The sequence below is a fragment of the Periplaneta americana genome, chromosome 2 (genome assembly GCF_040183065.1).
Source record: "Periplaneta americana isolate PAMFEO1 chromosome 2, P.americana_PAMFEO1_priV1, whole genome shotgun sequence".
NCBI lineage: Eukaryota > Metazoa > Arthropoda > Insecta > Blattodea > Blattidae > Periplaneta > Periplaneta americana.
The window spans coordinates 38,054,027-38,076,468 of record NC_091118.1 but is presented as its reverse complement, the minus strand read 5'-3'; the positions used below and the strand labels follow the sequence as shown (position 1 = coordinate 38,076,468).

General features: G+C 33.4%; 1 protein-coding gene across 1 annotated transcript in view; it reads right to left on the bottom strand.

Moving 5' to 3' along the window:
* Nucleotides 1-22,442, bottom strand: part of Naprt (nicotinate phosphoribosyltransferase) — a 144,135-nt gene that overhangs the window by 21,397 nt on the left and 100,296 nt on the right. The window contains 3 exon segments of the mRNA XM_069815833.1: nucleotides 1-32; nucleotides 3,095-3,235; nucleotides 11,059-11,115. The exon segment at nucleotides 1-32 is cut by the window's left edge and continues 47 nt beyond it. Of these exon segments, the coding sequence (XP_069671934.1) occupies nucleotides 1-32; nucleotides 3,095-3,235; nucleotides 11,059-11,115 (230 nt within the window).

Below are 22,442 nucleotides of genomic sequence, written 5' to 3'. Positions count from 1 at the left end.
TTTTTAATTTAGCAAACCAGGGGATGTTGTACCTGAAACAATAAGTTCTCTTCTAAGTCACGGATAGAAATTCCTTAAGTAAACAGAATATATACAGAGTCTAACTAAACGAGAACTTCACAGACTGAAAGATTGTAAGCAACCTGGAAAAAAAAAAAATATATATATATATATATATATATATATATATATATATATATATATATATATATATATATATATATATAAAATAAACATCATACACGAATTGTGTGAATGTCATTGAATTTTGTGGGTTTATTTATTCATTTTTACATTCTATATATAACAAAAATAGCTTAAAATGGAGGATAATGACATTAATACAGGAATGACACTGAGATATCATGTTTTGAAACCTATGTTGACTATGACTTCCAACAGCTTATCAATGGTGAGTGATTAAAAAAACTAAGAAATGCACTCAGTGTACAATACTACAATTGATGTTTATTTGTTATTTTTTTATCACAAGATAATTTGATAAAATAAATCAGAAAACTAAAGTACATCATATTTTGGTGCAGATTAAATTATTTCAATTAGATAAACCCAGTGCAAACCAGGCAGCTGCCTAGGGCCCCAAATTCGAAGGGCCTCAGCCAAGAGAAAAAAAAAATAAAATACCGGTAATAATAATAATAATAATAATAATAATAATAATAATAATAATAATAATAATAATAATAATAATAGTGGTATTTGTTGGTACACTAAAACTTTTATATAATTATGTAATGCAGTCTGGATTATAGTGAGGTCACCAGCTCCTTTGCAGAGAAGAAAATTCGTCTTGTGGCAATGTAATCTTGTAATTTATTACAAATGAATGAGGATCATTTCATAAATAATGCATAAGATGTCAGAACTCTGAAGTGGATGACGTAACACCAGTGAAAATTACGTCAGTTGCAGTTGAAAACTTGAGGATGAAGCAAGTGTGTTCATTTCGAACGTAGCATGTTTTGTGTTTAGGTAACGAGGGCTAGAAATGGAGCCTACACGTGTTTCAGGTACTGTGATGATTGAAGATCAAAGATCGATTCTTTATGTGGCAACACCTCACAGAAATCCACAGCAGAGCGGAGTTTATAGTGAGCTTACAGTGGACCATAGTACAGTTTCTCGTTGGGCTACTGGTTTTCGTGTCAGTTTAGATGATGATGCAAGACCAGGAAGGCCGAAAACATCAAAACATGAACAAAGTGTGAAACTTGTGCCGGATGCTCTTCAAGAAGATCGAGCGACATTTGAGGAACTTTCAGAAGCTACGGAGATTTCACCAAGTTCAGTATTCCGTATTTTGACAAAAGAATTTGAAGAAGAGAAAAATTTCTGCGCGATCAGTCCCTCACTGCTTGACTGCAGAACACAAGCAGAAATGCCTGGACATTGCAACATTGCTAAGAAGACCATACGAGTAGCTCAAGGAGAAACTGTATTACCATCCACTAAAAGTTCACTACAAACACCACTCAAAGCACTGTGGAAGTGTGGATTTTTGTGGGGAGTTTTCCCACGTAAAGATTCCATCTTTGGTCTTCAATTGTCACAGTATCCAAGACACATTAACTCCATTTCTAGCTCTCGTTACCTATACACACAGTATACTATGGACGAAACGAGCGCACATGCTTCTTCCTTAATCCTTCAACTGCAACTAACGTAATTTTCATTGGTGTCGTGTTATCCACTTCACACTTCTTCCAACCTGTGCATTATTTATGAAATGACCCTCGTAAGAATTATAATGTATAAAAAAAAGTATAGTTGGTACTCCCATTTCATTTCTAAGTCTGCTTGTCTCTTTTCTAAAGTTAAAGTATTGTGACAGCCACGTTGAGACTCGATCACGCGTCCCGCAAAAGGGAGGGCGCACGTGGAAGGTTGCAGCCGTGCGGGTCTGGAGGGGACGGACGTAAGGGGAACGTCTGCAATTAATAAAATAAAAACTAAAAAGATAGAAATATAAAATAATAATATATGTATTAAATTCATTTCCTTACTTTGTGTGGTGATTTTAATATATTAAGTATGTATAATATAGGTGAATATAGATTTGCCGAGAGGGCAAGGGGAGGTGCACTGCAGTGTGAGGCAAAAAGGGGAAGCAAAGCTGTGTGTGCTTCGTTGTGCGAGGTGAAGGGGGGTGGAGTCGAAACCTCCCGAATGGAATCGTCCAGGAAGAAGCAGCGAGAACAGAAATCTGTAGAAGTAGAAATTTCGAGCATAGTAGTTTCTCGAAACTATGGTTTACTAATAAATACAGGTCGCGAGGAGAAGCCAGTTGTCAGTTTTTGGTCAGCAAGCCAGTCAGACTTGTGTAGCAGTGAAGCCAGCTTCGAGACTGGAGTTCGACTTGAATGTGTGTCCGCAACTGTGCGAGCGTTCCGGAGTCTGTGGTTCGACGTGCGGTGGACCGCAGTTGGGGGACCGGAGTTCGAGTGCAGTGGACTGTCTCTAGAAGGCTTGGGTTCGATATACTGTGAACTTGAGTGAATGAGCTAGAATAACTAGCCAAGGCAAACGAACTGAGAACCGACAGTTTTGTTTTGTAAATAGTGCTTTGTGAACATTAGTTGAGATTAGCAGTACATTATTGTTTTCAATAATCCAAGTGAATTGTCATTGTCGTCTGTGGAGTGCAATAACGAATACTGTGTTGCTGTGTGGAATGAAAATTCCATTGTTGACGGGAGTGTATAGAAAGTGATTGTTGTGAGAATCAAAATTACACTATTGTTTTGAAATAAAAGTCACAGTATGTTAAATATGTAAAGTTTGTTTTTTGTCAAATTACCAAAGCTGTTAACTGTCTAGAGGCTCTGGGTCTTTATGCAAAGTTCCCAAGAATTTACCCATCACTGAATGCGACCAAAAGGCCTGTTTTCTTCTGTCTCCCATTCCAGTTGTACGTTCATCTTCCAGTGTCCTAATTTTCATATTTCTTTTGACCTCTAAAATCTACGCATTACATAGCTGAAACGCATGAAAAGGAAGTCAGTGGAACACCAAACGCCATTTAAGGGAGAGAGGACATCACATTTAAAAATCAAGAAAATAATGAAAGTCTTACTGATGTGCTACTTTCTCGAAAGTTGACCTTGCAAGTTTGGACAGATATGCAAGATCGCCACTGTCGATGCGGATTCCAATGGCTCTGTAATCCAGGTCATGAAGAGCCATCGCCACGGCACAGAAGTTTAGAAGACCACTCCTGGAATCAAGCACCACAAATTGTTTCACACTTAAAAACAAGTAGAGATACCCAAACTAGAGCAATACATGTGAAGTGGAAGACGAGAAGTCTTGCGATTATATAACCCATTTTTTAACATAATCAGCTTGAAGTCCCAAAACCATGGTTTGTACAAACTCAATTATCAAAATAAGCAAGAAGCACAATTTTCATTTAGGTTGCCATAAGCAACTGAAAAGGAAAGCAAACTTCTCTAGCTGGCAAGTTACAGATGGTTTCAAATAACTTTAATAGTATGTCATCTTCAGAGTTCTTAAAATGTTCCTGGTAATCAAGAATATTTCAAGTTAATTTATAAATAAAAAATCATGTTAGTATATTTTTAGACCTCGATCCAGGTACCCCCTAAGAACATACACAAAAACAAAATCATCTTCAATGACAAATAAACACTGTATATCTAAACATTTACTTTGACTCCTATTACAGTATTAATATTCTCTCTTGAAAAAATAGGTTCATACACTGACATACTTAGCTATGCTTGTCAGTTATACAGAGTATTTCGAGTTTAATACAGTGGAACTTCGATTATCATAAATTTTTGCCAAATCATGTACTGGTACATTTCTTCTGGCTGGCCAACATTTGAACAATATCAAGCATTCTGTCACGCAACCATGTGCAAGTGTTCTGTTTCGTAGGCCTATCATCCTTGAGACATAGGCATCTATAGGAGCATGTCAAATGTTTATTTAAATGTCAAATCGGTAAACAAACATGGCATTCCATGGAAACACGCAATTTTTATTTAGAATATTTATTAACTTTCGATGTTAAAGTAGTAAAAATAAATGTGACTGATTGAATATGTTTTATATTTGTTGTAATCGATGGTCCATTGTATTTAAAATTTGAGGTGCATATTGTTTGCGCAATTTGAAGATCAATTTACCCCAACATAACCACATTCAAAGTTGAATAGTTAAGAAGATATCCTCACGTGAAATGTTAATCTGGTACTTCAACATTTTTTACCATTTCATGATAAAAATACGATAATTGGCGACAAAAACACATGGAAGGCATACTTCCAATGGTTCATCGTAATAACATCTCATAGTGTCATTAAATAACCCATTTAAAAAAAAAAACATAATAGGTGTGCTATGGTTTCCATTTCAGTTTACTAACTTCACGGAAATATTCATTTTTAACAATTAAAGAAAAAAGTTATTTGGGCTCATGTCACTTGCCCTATGTGTTAAAACAACCATTACTTATGAACAGAGTATGCTGTTTGAATATTCAAGATATCTTATTTTTTTACATCATTTTGTTCTATCGGAAGTTTGGTATTTGTGCCAATGTACGTAATGAGGAAATGAAGAACATAACATGGTTGTCTTTTTTTTTTTTTCCATAATCTGGTATAATTTTAAGCGTTTACCCGAGAATAAAAGAATTTCATAAATAACTCCCTAGCTATCAAACTTTGAATATGAGTATGCTGAGCATAAAATGAGCACAGGAACAAGTCCTTCCAATTCCTAAACAAAGACCCTGAAACATCCAATATAATAGCAAATAATAATAATAATATTCATAGCTAATTCACATAACAACCTACAGCAACAAAAATTTTCCCAGGATATGTTCAGAGGCATGAAGTGTTCCGAAAAAGTTCAGCAATTCTTTCAATGACTCGAATCTTACTTGTGCTTTCAATACTCATAATTACACAAAACCTTGTGTTTCTTAATATTAGATATTCGTAACTGTAAAATAATTTTAAAATAAAGATTATAAACTGCACATTACTTTGGTTGCAGACTTTTTTAAATGACAACATTCTCGTAATGAATCAGAAAAAAAAATCACGAAACAAAACCTTAATATTCTTTCTCTTTATCAGTACTACAAAATACCTCCTGATTATCATAATTCAACATTACAATTAAATATTTCAGTCATCTTTACGTAAAATGGTCTGCACCTCAAAGAGTAAAGAAAATAGTTAATAATCTATGTTTTCATAACCTCAATAACATGCATACAGTGTTGACCTTTGGGTGTATATATATATTTTTTTCACTGGCAATAGTACAGTTCTTTCACGTAACAGGGCACACTGTATTTAACTTTAAAAAGCCGCAGAGAGAGAGACTGTGCTAAGTGTAACGACAACCAGTTAAAAAAAAAAAAGCATGCATATTGTATTAGAAGGGCAACCTGGAGTTTCTTAACAATTTTATGAAACACAAAAAGTAACGAAACAAATTGTAAGAAAAAACTGAAATGATTGAATGTTTTAAAGTGAACATTTTAATTTAAAATTGCATGAGTTATTGTATTGCGCAACAATTTTTTTTTTATTAAGCAAAACTTTTATACCACATAATAAAATTATTGTAATGAACATGCTCTAATCACAATGAATCAGAAAATCATACAAAAAATGCTATAATACGTCGTTAATTCCATTAATTCTAAAAGAAGCAACACTCAATGTCTGTGTTACTCACTACCGGTACTGGTGTTTTGGGAAGATAAAATTGTAATTTTTTTTTTAAATAAAATTCCGTATTTTATAACTCCATACACACATCCTTTCATACATTTTTTCAACCTTTCTGGGAATTTGTATTATAGATACCAGAATTATATATACTGTAGTTTCAAAATGTTTTCTCGAAATCTCAATACACACAACAATTTAAAACAGAGAAAAGACTTCTTAAAAATTATTTCAGGAGCCACGTATATTTTTAAAATTAAATTTACATTACAGTATGTAGCTAAATTACAGTATAAGCACAGTTTAGTATATACAGTTGCGAAGCTCAATACTTACTAAATATGCAAACATAGACAGTTGAAATATGCATCCACAGATAGTTGCTAGCTACCAGGATCGCTACTATCGCCTCATCACAGACTCTTTCCCTAGCAGCCGATAAAATGTATTGTACTTTTGATACAGTGTTCTTTTGAAAAATTAACACCTTCCTTCCATTATTGAAATACGAAATACATGAGGTTTATATATTATTTTCATAAAGTATATATTATATTTTATAAACTCACTTCCCTGGATTTTTCGGAATGATAACTCTGACCTCTTTTTCTTAGAATTTATAATGCAACAAACGTTTCCTTGTCCCATATTATTACTCAAATTATTGTATTTTAGCCATTTACAGTTATTACAACCGATAACGAACATTTCACAGTTTACACAACTTTTCACAACAATGCGAAATACGGCACAGTCAATGCCTTTTCGATCTAGACCAGGCCGTAATATATGTTCGGGTTTTCTATTTCAGTGTATGGAGCTCAGTGAATTATTATAACTTTATTGCGTATCATAGCTAGGTTTTATTTAGTGTAATGTGTCCATAAGTTCCCTTTCCTTCTTGTTGCATAATATGTTGCAGAAATAATTACAAAACCGTGTTATTTTAATGTGAAGAGAATTTTACATGTTAACATAATCTTTTCCCATCCACATTTTAAGTTTAGAATGGAAGCTATTTTGAGGTTTAATAAAAAATAATTTATATTGTGATTTTAATATAGCACATCTACCTCCCTTGATAAAGACAGAAAATTTATCATACCACTCTTATGAAATTAGTGTACGTACAATTGTTACTTTGTCTCTTAGGTAGTAGATAAATACAATAATTCAATACTCAATTGTAGTATTAAAATACAGACAAATAAATGTGCACAGTACCATACATGACATTATGCTTAATTATAATGTATAATAGCGAATTTAGGAATATAAGATATAGTAAACATAACCTATAATATTTCCATATGAATGGCAGGGCATTGGAGACCACTAAAATTAGACAGAAAGGGACAACTGGGACAGTAAACATAACCTATAATTTCAACATATCTAAATATTCGTGCAGTGCAACTGAAAATTATTGAATCGTGCATAAATGAATGTACAATAATTTCGCAATATTTAATCGAAATAAAGGCAGGTAGGTCTATTACACATTACGAACAACGTAATTTTCACACCAAAAATAATATTACACCTTAACTCGCAAGGAATTATGTCTGAAGTGTCTCCTAATCATTGTTTTAAATTTTATTAATGCAATTACACTATATTTTAGAGAAATATATGTTACTTTTTATGCATTCCAATTAATTTATATGGTTGAAACATTGCCCTTCGTGATCGGGTTAAGCGAGTCACATGGTTTGCCTTACGGCCTGTATTAGATCACGATGGCAGTGACACAGTCTATTGTTCCTAGTACACACAGCGCTCCAAGTGGCTAGCAACTATCGCGAGAAATGCAAAAAATCACCCCAAGCTTCGCGACTGTATATACTAGACTGTGGTATAAGGTTATTCAAAAGTAAGTTCCCATTTTGAAATGGTAATAAGTTTGTCAAATTTTTAGATTCCACAAAAATAAAAACACCAATTCGTTTGTAAAGAAATGGAATTTTATTAAAACACGAAAAAATTAAATATGACCACCACAGTGTTGCTCAATAAGAAATAGTCTTTCTTCTATGCTACAAATGGCATTAGTAAGCACATTCCTAGGGATGTTTTCAATGATATCCAATAGGCCTACTAACTATTTCAGTTCCTTACGTGTAGTTGATGCGATTGCTAATAAATTTTGACAAACAAATAAGAAATATTATCTGGTCAACACAAATAATACAGTTACTTTGTACTGTGTTACTAACTAGTAATCTGGGTAATTCTGATGTATGTTTCAATAATTTGTTTCTCATTTCAGTTCAAATGGCTGGTCAGATATTAAATTTTAGAGTAAGCTAAAGTGCTGTCCACAGCTGTGGAGTAAAGGTTAGCATGTCTGCCCGATAACAAGCGGACCAGGGTTCGAATCCTGGTTGGGACAAGTTACTTGGTTGAGGTTTTGTCCGGGGTTTACCCTCAACCAATTGAAGCGGAATTGCTGTGTAACTTTCGACATTGGACCTCGGACTCATTTTGCAATCATTAATTCACATATCATCATCATCATCATCCATACCACAGTCCAAGTTCAGTTCACAGTGCGGTGTGCTGTACTTGTACAAGAACGCGGCTGCTCAGCTACCCAATCATTCACAGAATAGGAGTGGTAAGCACAATAAGCCTCAGGCTGCAGTGCAAGCCTTTGGGTCCCTAGCCCGTACAAGAGAAGAAGGAAAAAAAGCTAGAGTGCTGACTCTCAAGGCTAGATATAGGCGATATTAATAAGGCAATAATGGAGAATTAACAACAGCACTGCAAGAAATATGGGAGTGTTCCAAGACAACTTGCATCAACACATTCTTTATAAATTATGAATTTCATTCTGACTCACCAAGATTCGAACCTGTAACACACTGCCTATACAAAATTACTACCACCTTCAATATCAACACAAGCATTTGCAGTTTTCTACGTTATTTATTTTTATAGTCAGTTTATTCCCATTATGTACCTATGGTTGCTTCCTTTGAAGTCAGCTGTTTTGGCTATCAGATGATACAATCAAATTATAACTGTTTACTAAATAGCTAAACATTTGTTAAATATGTAGCCTATGTTTATTCTTAGTTACTACCACATGCAAGATTAGCAATACTCGCAACGAGTTTCTTAAAACCTTTATCTATCCTGAATATCTGGCAGAAACACTGCCAACCTATGTTGAACTACCATTTTTTCAACCAAAATGTGTGATTACTTTACGCAAGAACTAAAAAAATATAATGACAACTTATCAACCTGACAAAAATCACGTACATGAGGTAAAAACTGTCGTATAGCAGTCTTAAGAATATTGGTTATGGCTGGTTTCGCCATAGGTTAGATTTTTCTGCCAGAATTTTCTAAAAGATAATACAGGATGAAACTTTGCATATGCGTGATTATCCCGTTTCACATAATGGTATCACGCACAGTTCGTATCCACTATACTGATAATGTAGGGGGTAGAGACATGGGTAAGGAGTAGCTGGTATAGTTACACATTAAAAAATATCAATGTAAAATATATTGGCATGTTAGCTTCACAGCATCTGAACTATTGATCCTGATGAATGTATCTTGTTTATGTTGCCTGCACCTGCTTATCATGAAACTTGAATGTATTACAAAAGTAATACACTTTCCTATTATACGCACTGAAATAATGGTCGACTTTGTTATTCTGAATAGACAAAAGTTATCAACTGTTGCGCCATGATTCAACAATTTTATCCATGGAAAACGTAAATCCATTATGTGAAATACCGTACATATGCGAATTCTCCGCGCCATCAAATAATCAGCACACCCTAATTTTAGGAGAGAAAAAAAATGGCTGTAATTTGTGTTTTGTTTACAAGAAATTAATCCTACATAATGATGCACTCTAAAACTGAATAAAATATAAATTTGTTTTCAGAAACGCGTCATAATCTTCGCATGCTTGATACCGTGAAGCAGTACCAACCTATTTCACGCGAAAAATGACTCTTTCTTCCTAATATAGCATGAAAATTTTCATCATCCTAAAGTATACATACGTATCTGATCGTTTAGTATTACATGCATGTGACATCTGGCAATGATGTACGCATAGTTTCAGGGACTACTTTCAGGGAGCAGCACAAGCATATAATGATAATTTCTCTTCCTGCAACAACTGCCATCGTGAGATCAGGAAGGCAGTTCCATCACCTCCCACAGTGGAATGAAACTGAATTATTATGAATTTAATTAATGATGCACACAATTATCTGTTAGTTTCAAATGGAGTGTTTCAATAATAATTTTAAAAACGTTATTTTATTTTTTTAAGGTATGAAATATGCGAGGAATTGCTTGCTTTTTACGAAATATCATCAAAATTAAACCATTTTAATCACCGAAATCAGGGCAAAATAATCACCATACAATCACATCCCTAATTATGAAATATTATTTCATAAGCAAATAATATTATATAATAGTAATATGCGTTACAAGAGCGGTATGTTGAAGTTTTCATGTTCGAGGGATCTTGTATTGTACATTATTTTGTGCGAAGATCGTTTATTACATACCTGAAAGAGGAATTTCTAATTAGTTGTAATGAAATCTCCATCTTGGTTTCTGTTCAATGACGGCAAATTTGCAAAACAAAAATATCTATCTTCAACATTGTTGCTTTAAAATGTTTTCTGTTTACTATACTCCAGCAGGCCGTGATATACGTCTGTCTTTTTTTTTTCCCCCAGTCTATGATGAGTCTGGAATCTTGTTGATTTTTTCACGGCTTCCTTAATGTTACTTGCATCACGAATGCAGTAACTTTAGTGGAGTTGTAGAGTTTACTTAATTTTTGCAAATATTTAAAAACAACAATTAACAGTGCAATTTAGGTGAAATTGCAGTGGTAAGTTTCCAATTTATAATTATTACTATATTGAACGTCTCTAAAAATAATATGTTAAAAGCCTAAAGCAGTAAAATCAATATGTCACTTAAGCGGTAAGAAGAGGGAAATTGTTATGTATGTTAGGTTGGGAATACTAAATGTGGAATTTTAGACTTTCCGCGGATTGGTTTTGTGCGCACGATCTCGCACAAAATATATTTATTTAAAGGACTTGAGACTCACAAACTGATAAATGTGATGATATATTCACAGAATAATATGGTAAATCAATTAGTAAAGAGAATAAATTTTAACTTAGTCAAATCATAATTCTTAAACTAGTTCAGGCGAAACTGAGTTAATTGTAAGACTTGGATGTACCAGGACATAGGACTGATGTAGGAGAGGATCCCTAAAATTAGAAAAACATACATGAGGAACTATCACAGAAGATATTACCTAGTAGCTCGATGATTAAGTGTATGCCTGGTAAGCAGAAGGTTTCCGGTTCCATCCCTGGGCAGGGTGGTACATTTTCATTCATATGAAACATCAAATAAATATTCCTTATCTTCAATTCTTGCCTTTTCTGTATTCCTAGTCCCAGTTTTCTGTTCACAGCTTGGGTTTGGTTAGAAGAATATCATTACATATCATTTGCTATGTTTTTAGCAATGCTCAGTTTGGCACTATGTGCAAATAATTATGAGCATCCACCACTATTGCCACACAAGTAATACTAATTTTGACATAATGATACTCGAACTAAGAGAAACTTCCGTGAAGAAAAGAAATATATTGGTTTGCCTGTCTAGTTCTGCTTAACTAGTTTTTAAGTATGGGCTTTTTTAATATTTAATTTAATTTTATTTTATTTTATTATTATTATTATTATTATTATTATTATAATTATTATTATTATTATTATGCGGCGTTTTCCTGCACATTATGATGCAATACTGCTGAACAAACATTGAATGAACTCATGGTTCATTTGGTTGAGTCTTCAGTATCTACGACATTATGTTCTGTGACAGTCAGGTCTCATTTAAAATGCAAACTTAAACATAAACGAATGGTTAAGAATACATACCAATGACTCATTAATAAATAAACAACAAATGTAGGTGCAGGAGTACCTTCCATAATGTTTTCTCTCTTATATACAACAAATCAAAATAAATTTTGATGGTGAGATTAAAGCTATCTTTATTGTAGTACAACAGTTGATTTACTATTAGGCTTTGAAAAAGCAGTAATGCTTTCTTTCTCCATATCTGCAGTAGTATATACCCTTTGATTGAGGTTCTGGTTGATATGTATACCTACTAACAGACAGTACCGCAAAACGGGGTGACTTGATACATTTTGTACGTTGATGTTTCGTATCAACCTACAAAACGTACCAAGTCTCCCAGCATATAAAACGGGGAGACTAGACACGCTGGGAGGACTTTTTTGTAGGTTTATGTTTCAGTTCCGAAATATGAACTTACAAAATGTATCAAGTCCCCCCGGGCGTATCAAGTCACCCTGTTTTACAGTACATATCACTTGACGATGTGTCAGGGGAAAAACAATTGTTTGTATACATCTGAAGTTTGATTAGTGTAATATGTGGCTAGAGTCGACAGCAATTCGGAAGGCGGTAGTCTGTTAGCGTTTGCGTCGAGAGAGACAGACAGAGGGGGCAAGGCAGTGTACAACATTGCCACATCATATTTCACGCGCACGTGCGATACAAATAGCACAGGAGAGAATTTAAATTATCAGAAGACAATAATGACCTTAGCCGTTGATTACTGTAAGCATGACACCAAACAAACCCTGTTTCCTTCACTAACAATATTCTTTGCACGGTTCTCAATCCTACACCACATGCTTCTGCAGTCGTTTCTTGCGCGTTGACAACATTGTAGCCAGCATCAAGATGGCCGGCAGCATTCTGCTCGTCAACGTTTTTAAAATAATTATACACCTTAAACAATATTTTCCGCACCTGCCTGTGCAATACTTGTCTTTTTACAATCTCTTCTTCCATTTATTTATCTCACACATACTCAGTATATGTTAGTTTTACTTATTCAGTGTATTGAAACACTCACACGTGAACAAACGAACTCTGGAAGTACTTGTTATAGACTGATTCTGATTGGTTCTACTGTACAAGTTTGTGACGTCACATACCAGAAATGCTACGGCGCATGTAGCAGCTGACCGCCTTCCGAAATGCTGTCTAGTCTAGTCAGCGATGTATGCAATGAAGGAGGAAAGGAACTGGCCACCCTACCCCATTATCTCCTGGCTTAGTTGCCTCATGAATGATGCCCCATTGGTTTCACTTGTGAGGTTCAAACCGGTCTTCGGATAGTTGACTAAGCAATACAAATTATATCAGCGAAATAAAACAAATTACTAACTAAACAAAATAATTTTAAACAGATGCTCTCACATATAGGAATCTCATCAAAAAACCCATATTTATTAGCAAAAAACGTCATAATGAAATGAAACAGAACACCAATAAATGCATATAAAATAAAAAATTTTAATAATAAGGAAAACATTTTAAAGAAGACAGAGAGCGAACATTAGTGCTATGTCCATCTGCGGGAACTATTAGACTGAAAATTCCCCCCCCCCCCCCACCAACACATTTCCAACCTACACCAAGTTCCGTAATTATCCAGGTTTTGAGCAGGCAACGGTTAGTATTCAGGTTTTGAGCAGGTAACCCTGTTCTTCTCTAGATCAGGAGGAATAAAGGGCGAGATAGAGGAACAGAAGATGGAGATGTGACAGTAGAGAAAGGAATGGGAGATAAAAAAAAAAGCACGTGTAAAAGGGACTTCTTCGAAAATACTGATGTTAAATGTTTACTGGTATTTAAAACTCCGCACCATGTTCACAATATGAACAATTCAAGCCAATTACCTAAAAACACTAATTTTGTAATCAGAGTACATCTGAAAAATAATGATAAAAACGAAAGAATTTTCGTATTACCTTCATTCCCTAGTCGCAAAATCGAAGTTCGTAACAATATTCATTTTAAGAAAAATATTCCGTAACCTTACTAAATGTATTTTTCTTTCCCCACCCAATGGCTGGTACGTTAAAAAATTCATTGACCCAACTAAATCTAAATTAAAATCACACTACGTAATTATTTTTTATAAAAAAATGTTTACTCATAAATAAGGATGAGAATTTTATGGATAAACGTTTTTTGTGTTAGAGAATATAAGTGCATATTTCAAAGTATTTCGTCTCAGTGTTTAATAATTTATTAATTGAATGGTTAATTTGCAAAACGACTTAAGTTCCTAGAAGTGGTTTTGAGAAAATTAAAGAAAACTGGTTTTAGCCTTGCTGAATCATATATTGTTACAATATAATTTTTTATATGTAAGAGATATGTAAGAGAAATAGTTTTATTATAAAAAATTCATACTTTTGTATTCTTCTTCAGGTTGTACAAAAATTTAATTATCTTCAGGACTTAAGTTGTACTGCAAATTAACTTCAATCCTGCATCATAATTATTAGGTTACTGACACATAAACATGTTTAACTAAATATAGGCCTATTTATACCAAAATCATAAAATAACCCTATTGCAATTGTTGAACAACATTATTTTGAACAATTTGTTAATCACAAGAGCACAGACAACTCTTAGGATTGTTATAACGAGACCACAGCTTAGTTTCATCTTTCAATTCTTTGTTGTCTCCCATGCTATAACGTTTTCGTGAAATGTATGCACATCTCCTTCATCACGAATGTACTTAAGCATTTTACGAATATCTTGAATTTTGGTTTCATTGATCGGGGATAAACCACTGTGTGGAGAAAGAATGATGCTGAAAATAATCAAGAAGTAGAAAGGGAATTGGTTGTGTCACTGGCTGAATAGAACTGCCTACTGAAGAATGCACTGGAAGGAATGGTAAACGTGAGAGAAGTTTGGAAAGAATTACCAATGATAACAGACAAAAAACAATTTGTCAGCTGAGTGTATGATTAAAATTACATATTATGTAAGTTTCTTCAGAACTTGACAGGAAAAACAACTGAAGTCCAGGACTAAAGTCGTTTTACCCCTTAACCAAATATTCTGCTGCTAATAAAAACTATACAAAAGTCGTGGATTAAAGTCATTCAGCTACTAAACGATGCCCCTTGCACACTGTAACGTAATCATGCTCTCAACTCAAAACCCCCAAAATGTGGACTTAAGTCGTTTTGCCAATTCACCGTTCAATTATTTATTTACTAATTTCATTCAATTGCTCATCTCGTTACTTCATTGGTGGAATTAATGGTATATTACACATGTGTAATGTTAAATTCAAACATATTACATTATCTTATGCTTCCAGTAAAGAATTGTCGCTCTCTACCCTAGTGTTGATGGAAATATCAGCATTCAGTGCTCCATCTTATGCTTAAATTTACCAACTGCAGAATTGGGTTAGCAAGAAAGTATATCCCATTTTCTTGTGCTTAGATTTTCCGAGTGCAGAATTGGATTAGTAAGAAAGTATATCCCGTTTTACAAAATGTGTCCAGTGACATCATAAGATGTGGAGAGAACTTTCTTAACCTTTAAATTCATATTAACTGACAGTAGATTGAGAGTCTCAAAAGAGAATACAGGGAAGATAATTGTATTACAATGTTAGTTCAAATATATGTTGTGCAAAAATTGGAAGGAAAATTAATTATGAATACTAATACCATACATACAAGTGTAATTTCACATATTGCTTTAATCAATTTAATCACTAAGGGAATATTTGAATAATTTTAAGGGAATTTAAATACTATTATAATCACAATCATGCCATGGTATGAAAGAAAAATTTCACAACCTCAAGCGGGAATTGAACCTGCGACTTCCTGTACTCCGGTCAGGCACTCTACCACTGAGCTATCGAGTTCGTCTCACGCCAAAGGCTTGGAATTATCCTTTCATACTGGCGACTCTGTTATAGAGTACTGTCCATAGTGTCTGATCTAGTCAGCACTGCTTAGCTTATCGTTAAGATGAAGATTACATTTGTATAGTTTCTTCACACCCATAAGCAGTGCTGACTAGATCAGACGCTATGGACAGTACTCTATAACAGAGTCGCCAGTATGAAAGGATAATTCCAAGCCTTTGGCGTGAGACGAACTCAATAGCTCAGTGGTAGAGCGCCTAACCGGAGTACAGGAAGTCGCAGGTTCGATTCCCGCTCGAGGTTGTGAAATTTTTCTTTCATACCATGGCATGATTGTGACTATAATAGTATTTAAATTCATTAATATGTCACATCAATGGACGTATATACGTCACCAAACATCGTAAGATGAATTTTAAGGGAATATTTATACAAATATTTGGCATTTTTTAAAACATAAAATTCTCATCCTTACAATGAAAGGGCTCAATTATAATACGATAATTATATCTTATGTTATGAATGTAGAATTACGTGATAAATCAATGTATCGAAAAACGTCAACTATTTTAGCAGTTCAGAAGACCCATTTTGCCCAGCTCTACTAGTGACAAGACATGCCTGCAACGATCTACTGTGCTTGATACAGTTCGTGCTTCACAGCATGTTTGTGTGTGTGGCACGTGTGAGATGCACATTTTATTGGTGAGGTGCAAAATATTGCCAGACAGGCACTGCTACGGAGAATTTTTCTATGTGGCACTTACCACACAGTAAGCTTTATTCTTCTCATATGTTCTATTATAAAGAATGAACAATCTACACATAATCGATATATACAGTAAAGAAATTACTAACCCTGAAAAAAAGAAATTAGATTAGAAACCAAACACAGAAGACACTGTTTATTTTATTATTACTCAAATTGGTAATCAATATCTATGTACAGCCACCCTAGGTGACGCAAGCAGTAGAGGCATGGAATTTCTCTTGGTTCAAACGGTTGTGGGTTCAAGTCCCACCTGCGGCATGGGTGTGTTAGTACTTTTTTTTATAGGAAAACTATAAAACACTGAAAAAATTAGGAAAATGGCCTTTGACTGGTAAAATTATAAAGAAGAAGAAGAAGAAGAAGAAGAAGAAGAAGAAGAAGAAGAAGAAGAAGAAGAAGAAGAAATTCAGAAAGTAAAAACTTGTTATGAGAAATGTCCTACAAGTTCGGTGCATTATTCCTGGAAGATACTTGCATCAAGATGATGGATAAAGCACCTGCTACTAAATAAAAAAAAATACTTGTCGAATGACTGCATGTTTGATAAAAAAATAAGCGTTAAATCCTTGACTTGATGCCTTGATACCCTCGATATTTGAGAATACAGACTTGACCACTAGACAATGAATGATTGATACTTTTTAGTTTTAGGGAGGGTTCTTTCCTCCCCCTATTCCCCTCTATCTCCCCCTTCCTCTCTCTTCGTTTCCTTATGGTATTAAATAATGTAAATGTAATACAAAATAAAAGAAATAAAGCTAATCATCTTAAAGATATTATTTGTGGAATAAAAAAATATTCTTCTGAATAATTTTATCTCGACGAGATATTATTTAACTAATTTTTCTCATCAGAAATAATTACTAAATTACTATAATTTGGTTTAAGAGACCATTACTTGCTTTCAGTCATCTGGTGATTGATTTATTTCTAGGATGCAATTGATAAAGTTGTTTGTTGAATGAATGAATGAATGAATGAATGAATGAATGAATAAATAAATAAATAAATAAATAAATAAATATATATATATATATATATATATATATATATTCCCCCCTCCTCCTCTCTCTCCTCCCCTCCCCTCGCCACCCCTCTGTCTTTCTTTTCGCTTCAGTGATAAATTAGACTTCCACTACATCAACGTTTATAGGATCACGTGGTATAATCCACTCCTGTTCTACGTTTTATAGAAATAGATCTATAGTGTTTTGCACCATTAAAGGTATTTTGTAACAGTACACTGTAAAATAATCCTTAAGACATCAGTGGCAGAGGAAATATATCAGAGACATTGTAACTAGCTATTCATGACACTGAAAGCATGTATTGAAGAAAAAGGACCTCTTGTAAACAAAAAAAAATTCAATAGCACCAATTATAAGGTTTGGAAATGCCTCATTAAGAAAGTGTAATATTTAAACTGATCAAGATTTCAGCCTAAATGTTCTTGAAAATCGAAATACTGACCATAAACAAACAGTGTCTTCTGAACCTCTGTTAGCTATTCTTCAGTGGTCCATTTTTTGTACCTAAGGAAGCCATGTAAAAAGCAGTACACGTAACAGACATCCCTTCACCATTTTACATCCAACTCCAACATTAAAAGGTCCCAATACTCACTTTCTGATTTGTCACAACCATTAACACGAATTTCTTCTATTTATTTTTTCACACTAGGACTGGTAAAACATTTCTTCTATTTATTTTTTCACACTAGGACTGGTAAAACAATCACAATGAAGTCACCTTTTTCCCAAATCCTACATTGGTGTCAAGTTTAATGGAAGACAACTTAAAGATCTTATCACCATTGTCCTTCATCTTGTTTGTAACATGAAGTAGAAAGTGAAGTAAAAATGAAATCATCAAAAACACGTGTGATGTTTGTTCTAATTAATGTGTCAAACTTTCACCCTTTTAAATAATTTCAGTAAAACGAAAAGGGGGGGGGGACGAATACTAGGCATCATACTAATTATGATTATTATTTTATTTAAGACAATTTCAACAGCAGGGGGTTTAATTAGTTTTCTACATGAACAAAGCGCCAGTAAATTTTGTTTGTAAACCAACTGATTTCAAAAAGAGCAAGTTTTTTAAAATGCTATAATTCTATAATAGTGAACTCCTAGCTTAACTTTCATTCTAAAGAAAATGACTGTTTAAAAATCAACTGCTCCTAATTAGGTTAGATTTCAACAGAACAAATCAAGTTGCGGAAATAAGTGTAAATGATTATGACAAGAATAGGACCATTCAAGGCTTTGCATCCCAAAAGCCAGCCATATCCCCTTTTTCATAACAAAATGGTGTATGTAGTGGATGATCAATGAAATGTTTGTCATACAGAGCTAGAATAATTCTGGGGATAGACTAATACAGATGTACAAAGCTGAAAGAAATCACAACTAAATGCTTTCTCCATAAAACGCAATAATTGTTATTCACTAAGATGATCCCAGCATGCTATTTCGAAATATTTGCCTTCAAATGTTTTGTTAATAAAATTGTAATAAGCTTTAGAACTGATTACTGTAAAAATAAAAAAAAAAAAAAAAAAAAAAAAAATACAACTTCATTCTTTATTATTGTTGTTAGAATGTGTAATCACAAGATCATATTTTTGTCACTTCAAGCCTATTAAATAAACCAAACGAATGTAAGAATATTATTTCATGCCCCAATCACTTCAACCCAACAACGGCAATACTGTAATTTATTTCAGTGAAAAGAATTAACTCAATCCCGTATTTCTGTTTCATGCTTCTGTCACAATTGAATTACTGTACATATTCGTTGAAAGAAAAAGTAACCTACTTACAAAATTAAAGAAAATTAAAGAAAAAAAAAAATGTTGTATTTTTTTTAAGCACAAAGTTTACTATAACATTATCTCATTTTAAGTAATGGACAAGAAGTGATCAAAATATCTATAGGACTGTATTTTGTGAATAACTATATTTTTAAAACTATTTCGGTGTTAATAATTTTCGACACAATACCTAAACATTATCCAATATTGGATCGTTTCATACTACATGTTTATTTAAATGGTCAAGGTAAAACATTACTTTGGATTTTTCCTATATCTTCAAATATCATAAATTAACCATTAATTTAAAAAATATAAAGGTGGTTTCTTTAAATTTACACAGAGTATAAACAATAACGAACAAATTTTCTCTCATTTAAGAGTGGTTACAAAGAAAACCAAGAATAGCAGAGGAAAGAGAAACATGATTGAAGCAACAAGATAAAATCCTCCTCCCCCCCCTTCTCGCTGTTATTTATACTCGCTTTAACATCTTTAGTCATATCGCGAGTTAATCTTTGGTTGAAATCCGAAGGCCTGTGTACTACTGTTGAGACTGGTTCTATTGTTGTGAACTAGATGGCGACTGTGTATGTATGACTGATTTGTTATGAATATGATTTCGGTGATGAATGAGGCCAGTGATTTTCTGGGATGTTGTGGCCCGAATTTCCTGGCATTTGCCTTACGGTTGAGGGAAAACCCTGAAAAACCTCAACCAGGAAATTCAACCCGATCGGGAATCGAACCCGGGCCCTCTGTGTAGGAGACCAGCATGCTGACCCCTACACCACAGAGGTGATCGACAAAATCCTTACAACTGAGTGTTTGAGTAATTCGCTGATATTTAATTAAATGTTCATGATGAAACATTATTTCAGATTATTTCCTTAACCTTAATGTACCATAAATTAACAATAAATTACCAAAATGAAGAGATGGTTTCTTTAGAACACAGAGTACAAAAAAAGGCAGAACAAATTTTCCATCAATCAAGAGTGATTACTTCTAAGACAATCAAACCTTTCAAAGAAATACAATTACAAACTCAGTGTCAGTTAAAAACAATCATTCTGCCACATTTATGGTAGAAAATGTTCTCTTTAAGTCATGACATTTTCTTTTTACTTCACGTGAAAAAAAAAAAATGTAACGAAAATCCCTACACAATTCATTTTACTAAAACAAAACATTTCATTGTAGATACTTTCAAATGCAAACAGTTTCTAGGTTATGTTACTAGCAAAGAACAGTTTCTAGGTTATGATTTTAGTCATTTACTATCAAATTATAGCCTACATGACTAAATAATTATTAATGATCAAGTTACAAAAATATTTGTATGAAACAGAAAAGAATTTAATACATACAACGAAAATCTATGAATGAGTATGTTTTCAAACATAGTACTGATTATACTCTCTCGTTCAAGGTATATTTATTATTCACAAGCTTTTACATTGCACTAATTATCATTGATTTGGCACTATTAGACCTACCTGCTATAAATCATTACTGACAAAGTCAATGACACATGCTTTAACCTTGAAGAAAAGACTATATATCTAGTCTAAAAGCCACCCACATGCTATTACTCTATCTGCCAATTATGATCAACCCATCAAACAATGCTGAAAATGTGGATATATACGACATATTTGTAGAAAATTATCACACGACATAAATTAGCTCCTACTTCAAACTATTCCAGTAAAACGTGTTTTCCAAGTTTAGTGTACTTTCACTTTCTCTAATTTTAAGTAAAAACAATGGGATATAAGCTACTGTAGGCATTGTGAGGTTAAGTACTCATGTCTTAAGAATAATGTAATAGCAATTATTCTTTATATATTCGCTAATAATCAATAATATGTAATTAATTCTTCATATTATCACAATACAGAGTTTTCGAGAGTCTTTCACATTAATTTTTCTGTAATATCACATTATCGACCGAAGTAATTGTTACAGTTTCCCTGAGATCTGATTAACATTGCAAGGATGTATTAAGAACCAAAAAGCTGTCTAAAAAATTATCCAAATTGACAAAAAATGTTAATTAATTGCAGCAGCGAAAATGTTGTTTGCTAAATTCATGAAAACATTACTGGAGAGAGATTATACAAAAGTAATTCATTCTATGCATGAAAACGAGTAAATTCGTAGAATAAATTGTCTTAAAATTAGACACTGTTGTTTTATTCTGTATTCGATAGCCCCCAATTTCAAAAGTCTTAACCATCCAATGTTATCTCTTTCATGTAGTATGCTTCAATGAACAAAGTGTGATTCTAAGAAAGTACCCTGTCTCTAAAACTGGAAGGAAAGGAATACTCTACTAAAGTATCCCATCTCTAATAACTAGGGAACGGATATATAGGTGCTAAGAAAGAGCGATTTAGGACTTTATAAAATCCAATTTAGGAATTTTCGGAATTTATATAAAATTAACAATTAATAATTTTGATTTTAGTAACTATTCCATTTTAGCTGGAATTTAAATACAATGAGTGCTGCTGAACTGAAGACTCAAATTATGTCAGTGAAAGAGACTTATGCTGATTGGTCAGTTTCATTTCGCAGAACAGGAGTACACTGACGTGAAAACTAATTTGTAAGCTCTCGTCTAACATGAACAATGTCTCCACCCCTTTTATGCTAGACGAACTATCTTCTCTCCACTTCTAAGACCAATATGGAACAAACTTGCCAGACCAGTGTTTGTCTATAAGACATACTGTACATATATTACATTTTGAACAGCATATTTGTAGTTATCTTGGCATTTTTTTCATTTTCAGTACTGGAATTTTTATTTTAGATATATGCAAAATACTAAAAAGGCATTTTTCAGGCACAAAATTAGGTTGTAGGCATTTATAGGAGTTTACAGTTCATTTAGACATTTTAGGTCTTACAGAATTTTAATAGGGAGATACTGTATACATAGGGTTGTCAACCCTCCCGTATTTCCCAGGATCTTCTGTATTTTCCCGTAATTTTTTACATTTTCCCGGCTCCCATATTTTTCTTCTCTTTGAGTACTTTTCTTCCTTATTTTTGCACAAGGTAAAAATCATTATTCTAAGCATTTGATTTTGCTGTGAATGATGATTGTTTATAGGATGAATTTTGTCGTTCAAGAGATGCTTTAAAATGTGCAGTCTTTGTGGAAGGTAATACTTGCCAGAAATGGGTTTTAATGCTGACCTGTTTAAAATCAATCAATATTATAAATTTGGAAAAACTGGCTAGTTTGTTATAAGCATACCAAATAGTAATGCTCATACAACGAGGGTATTTTCTC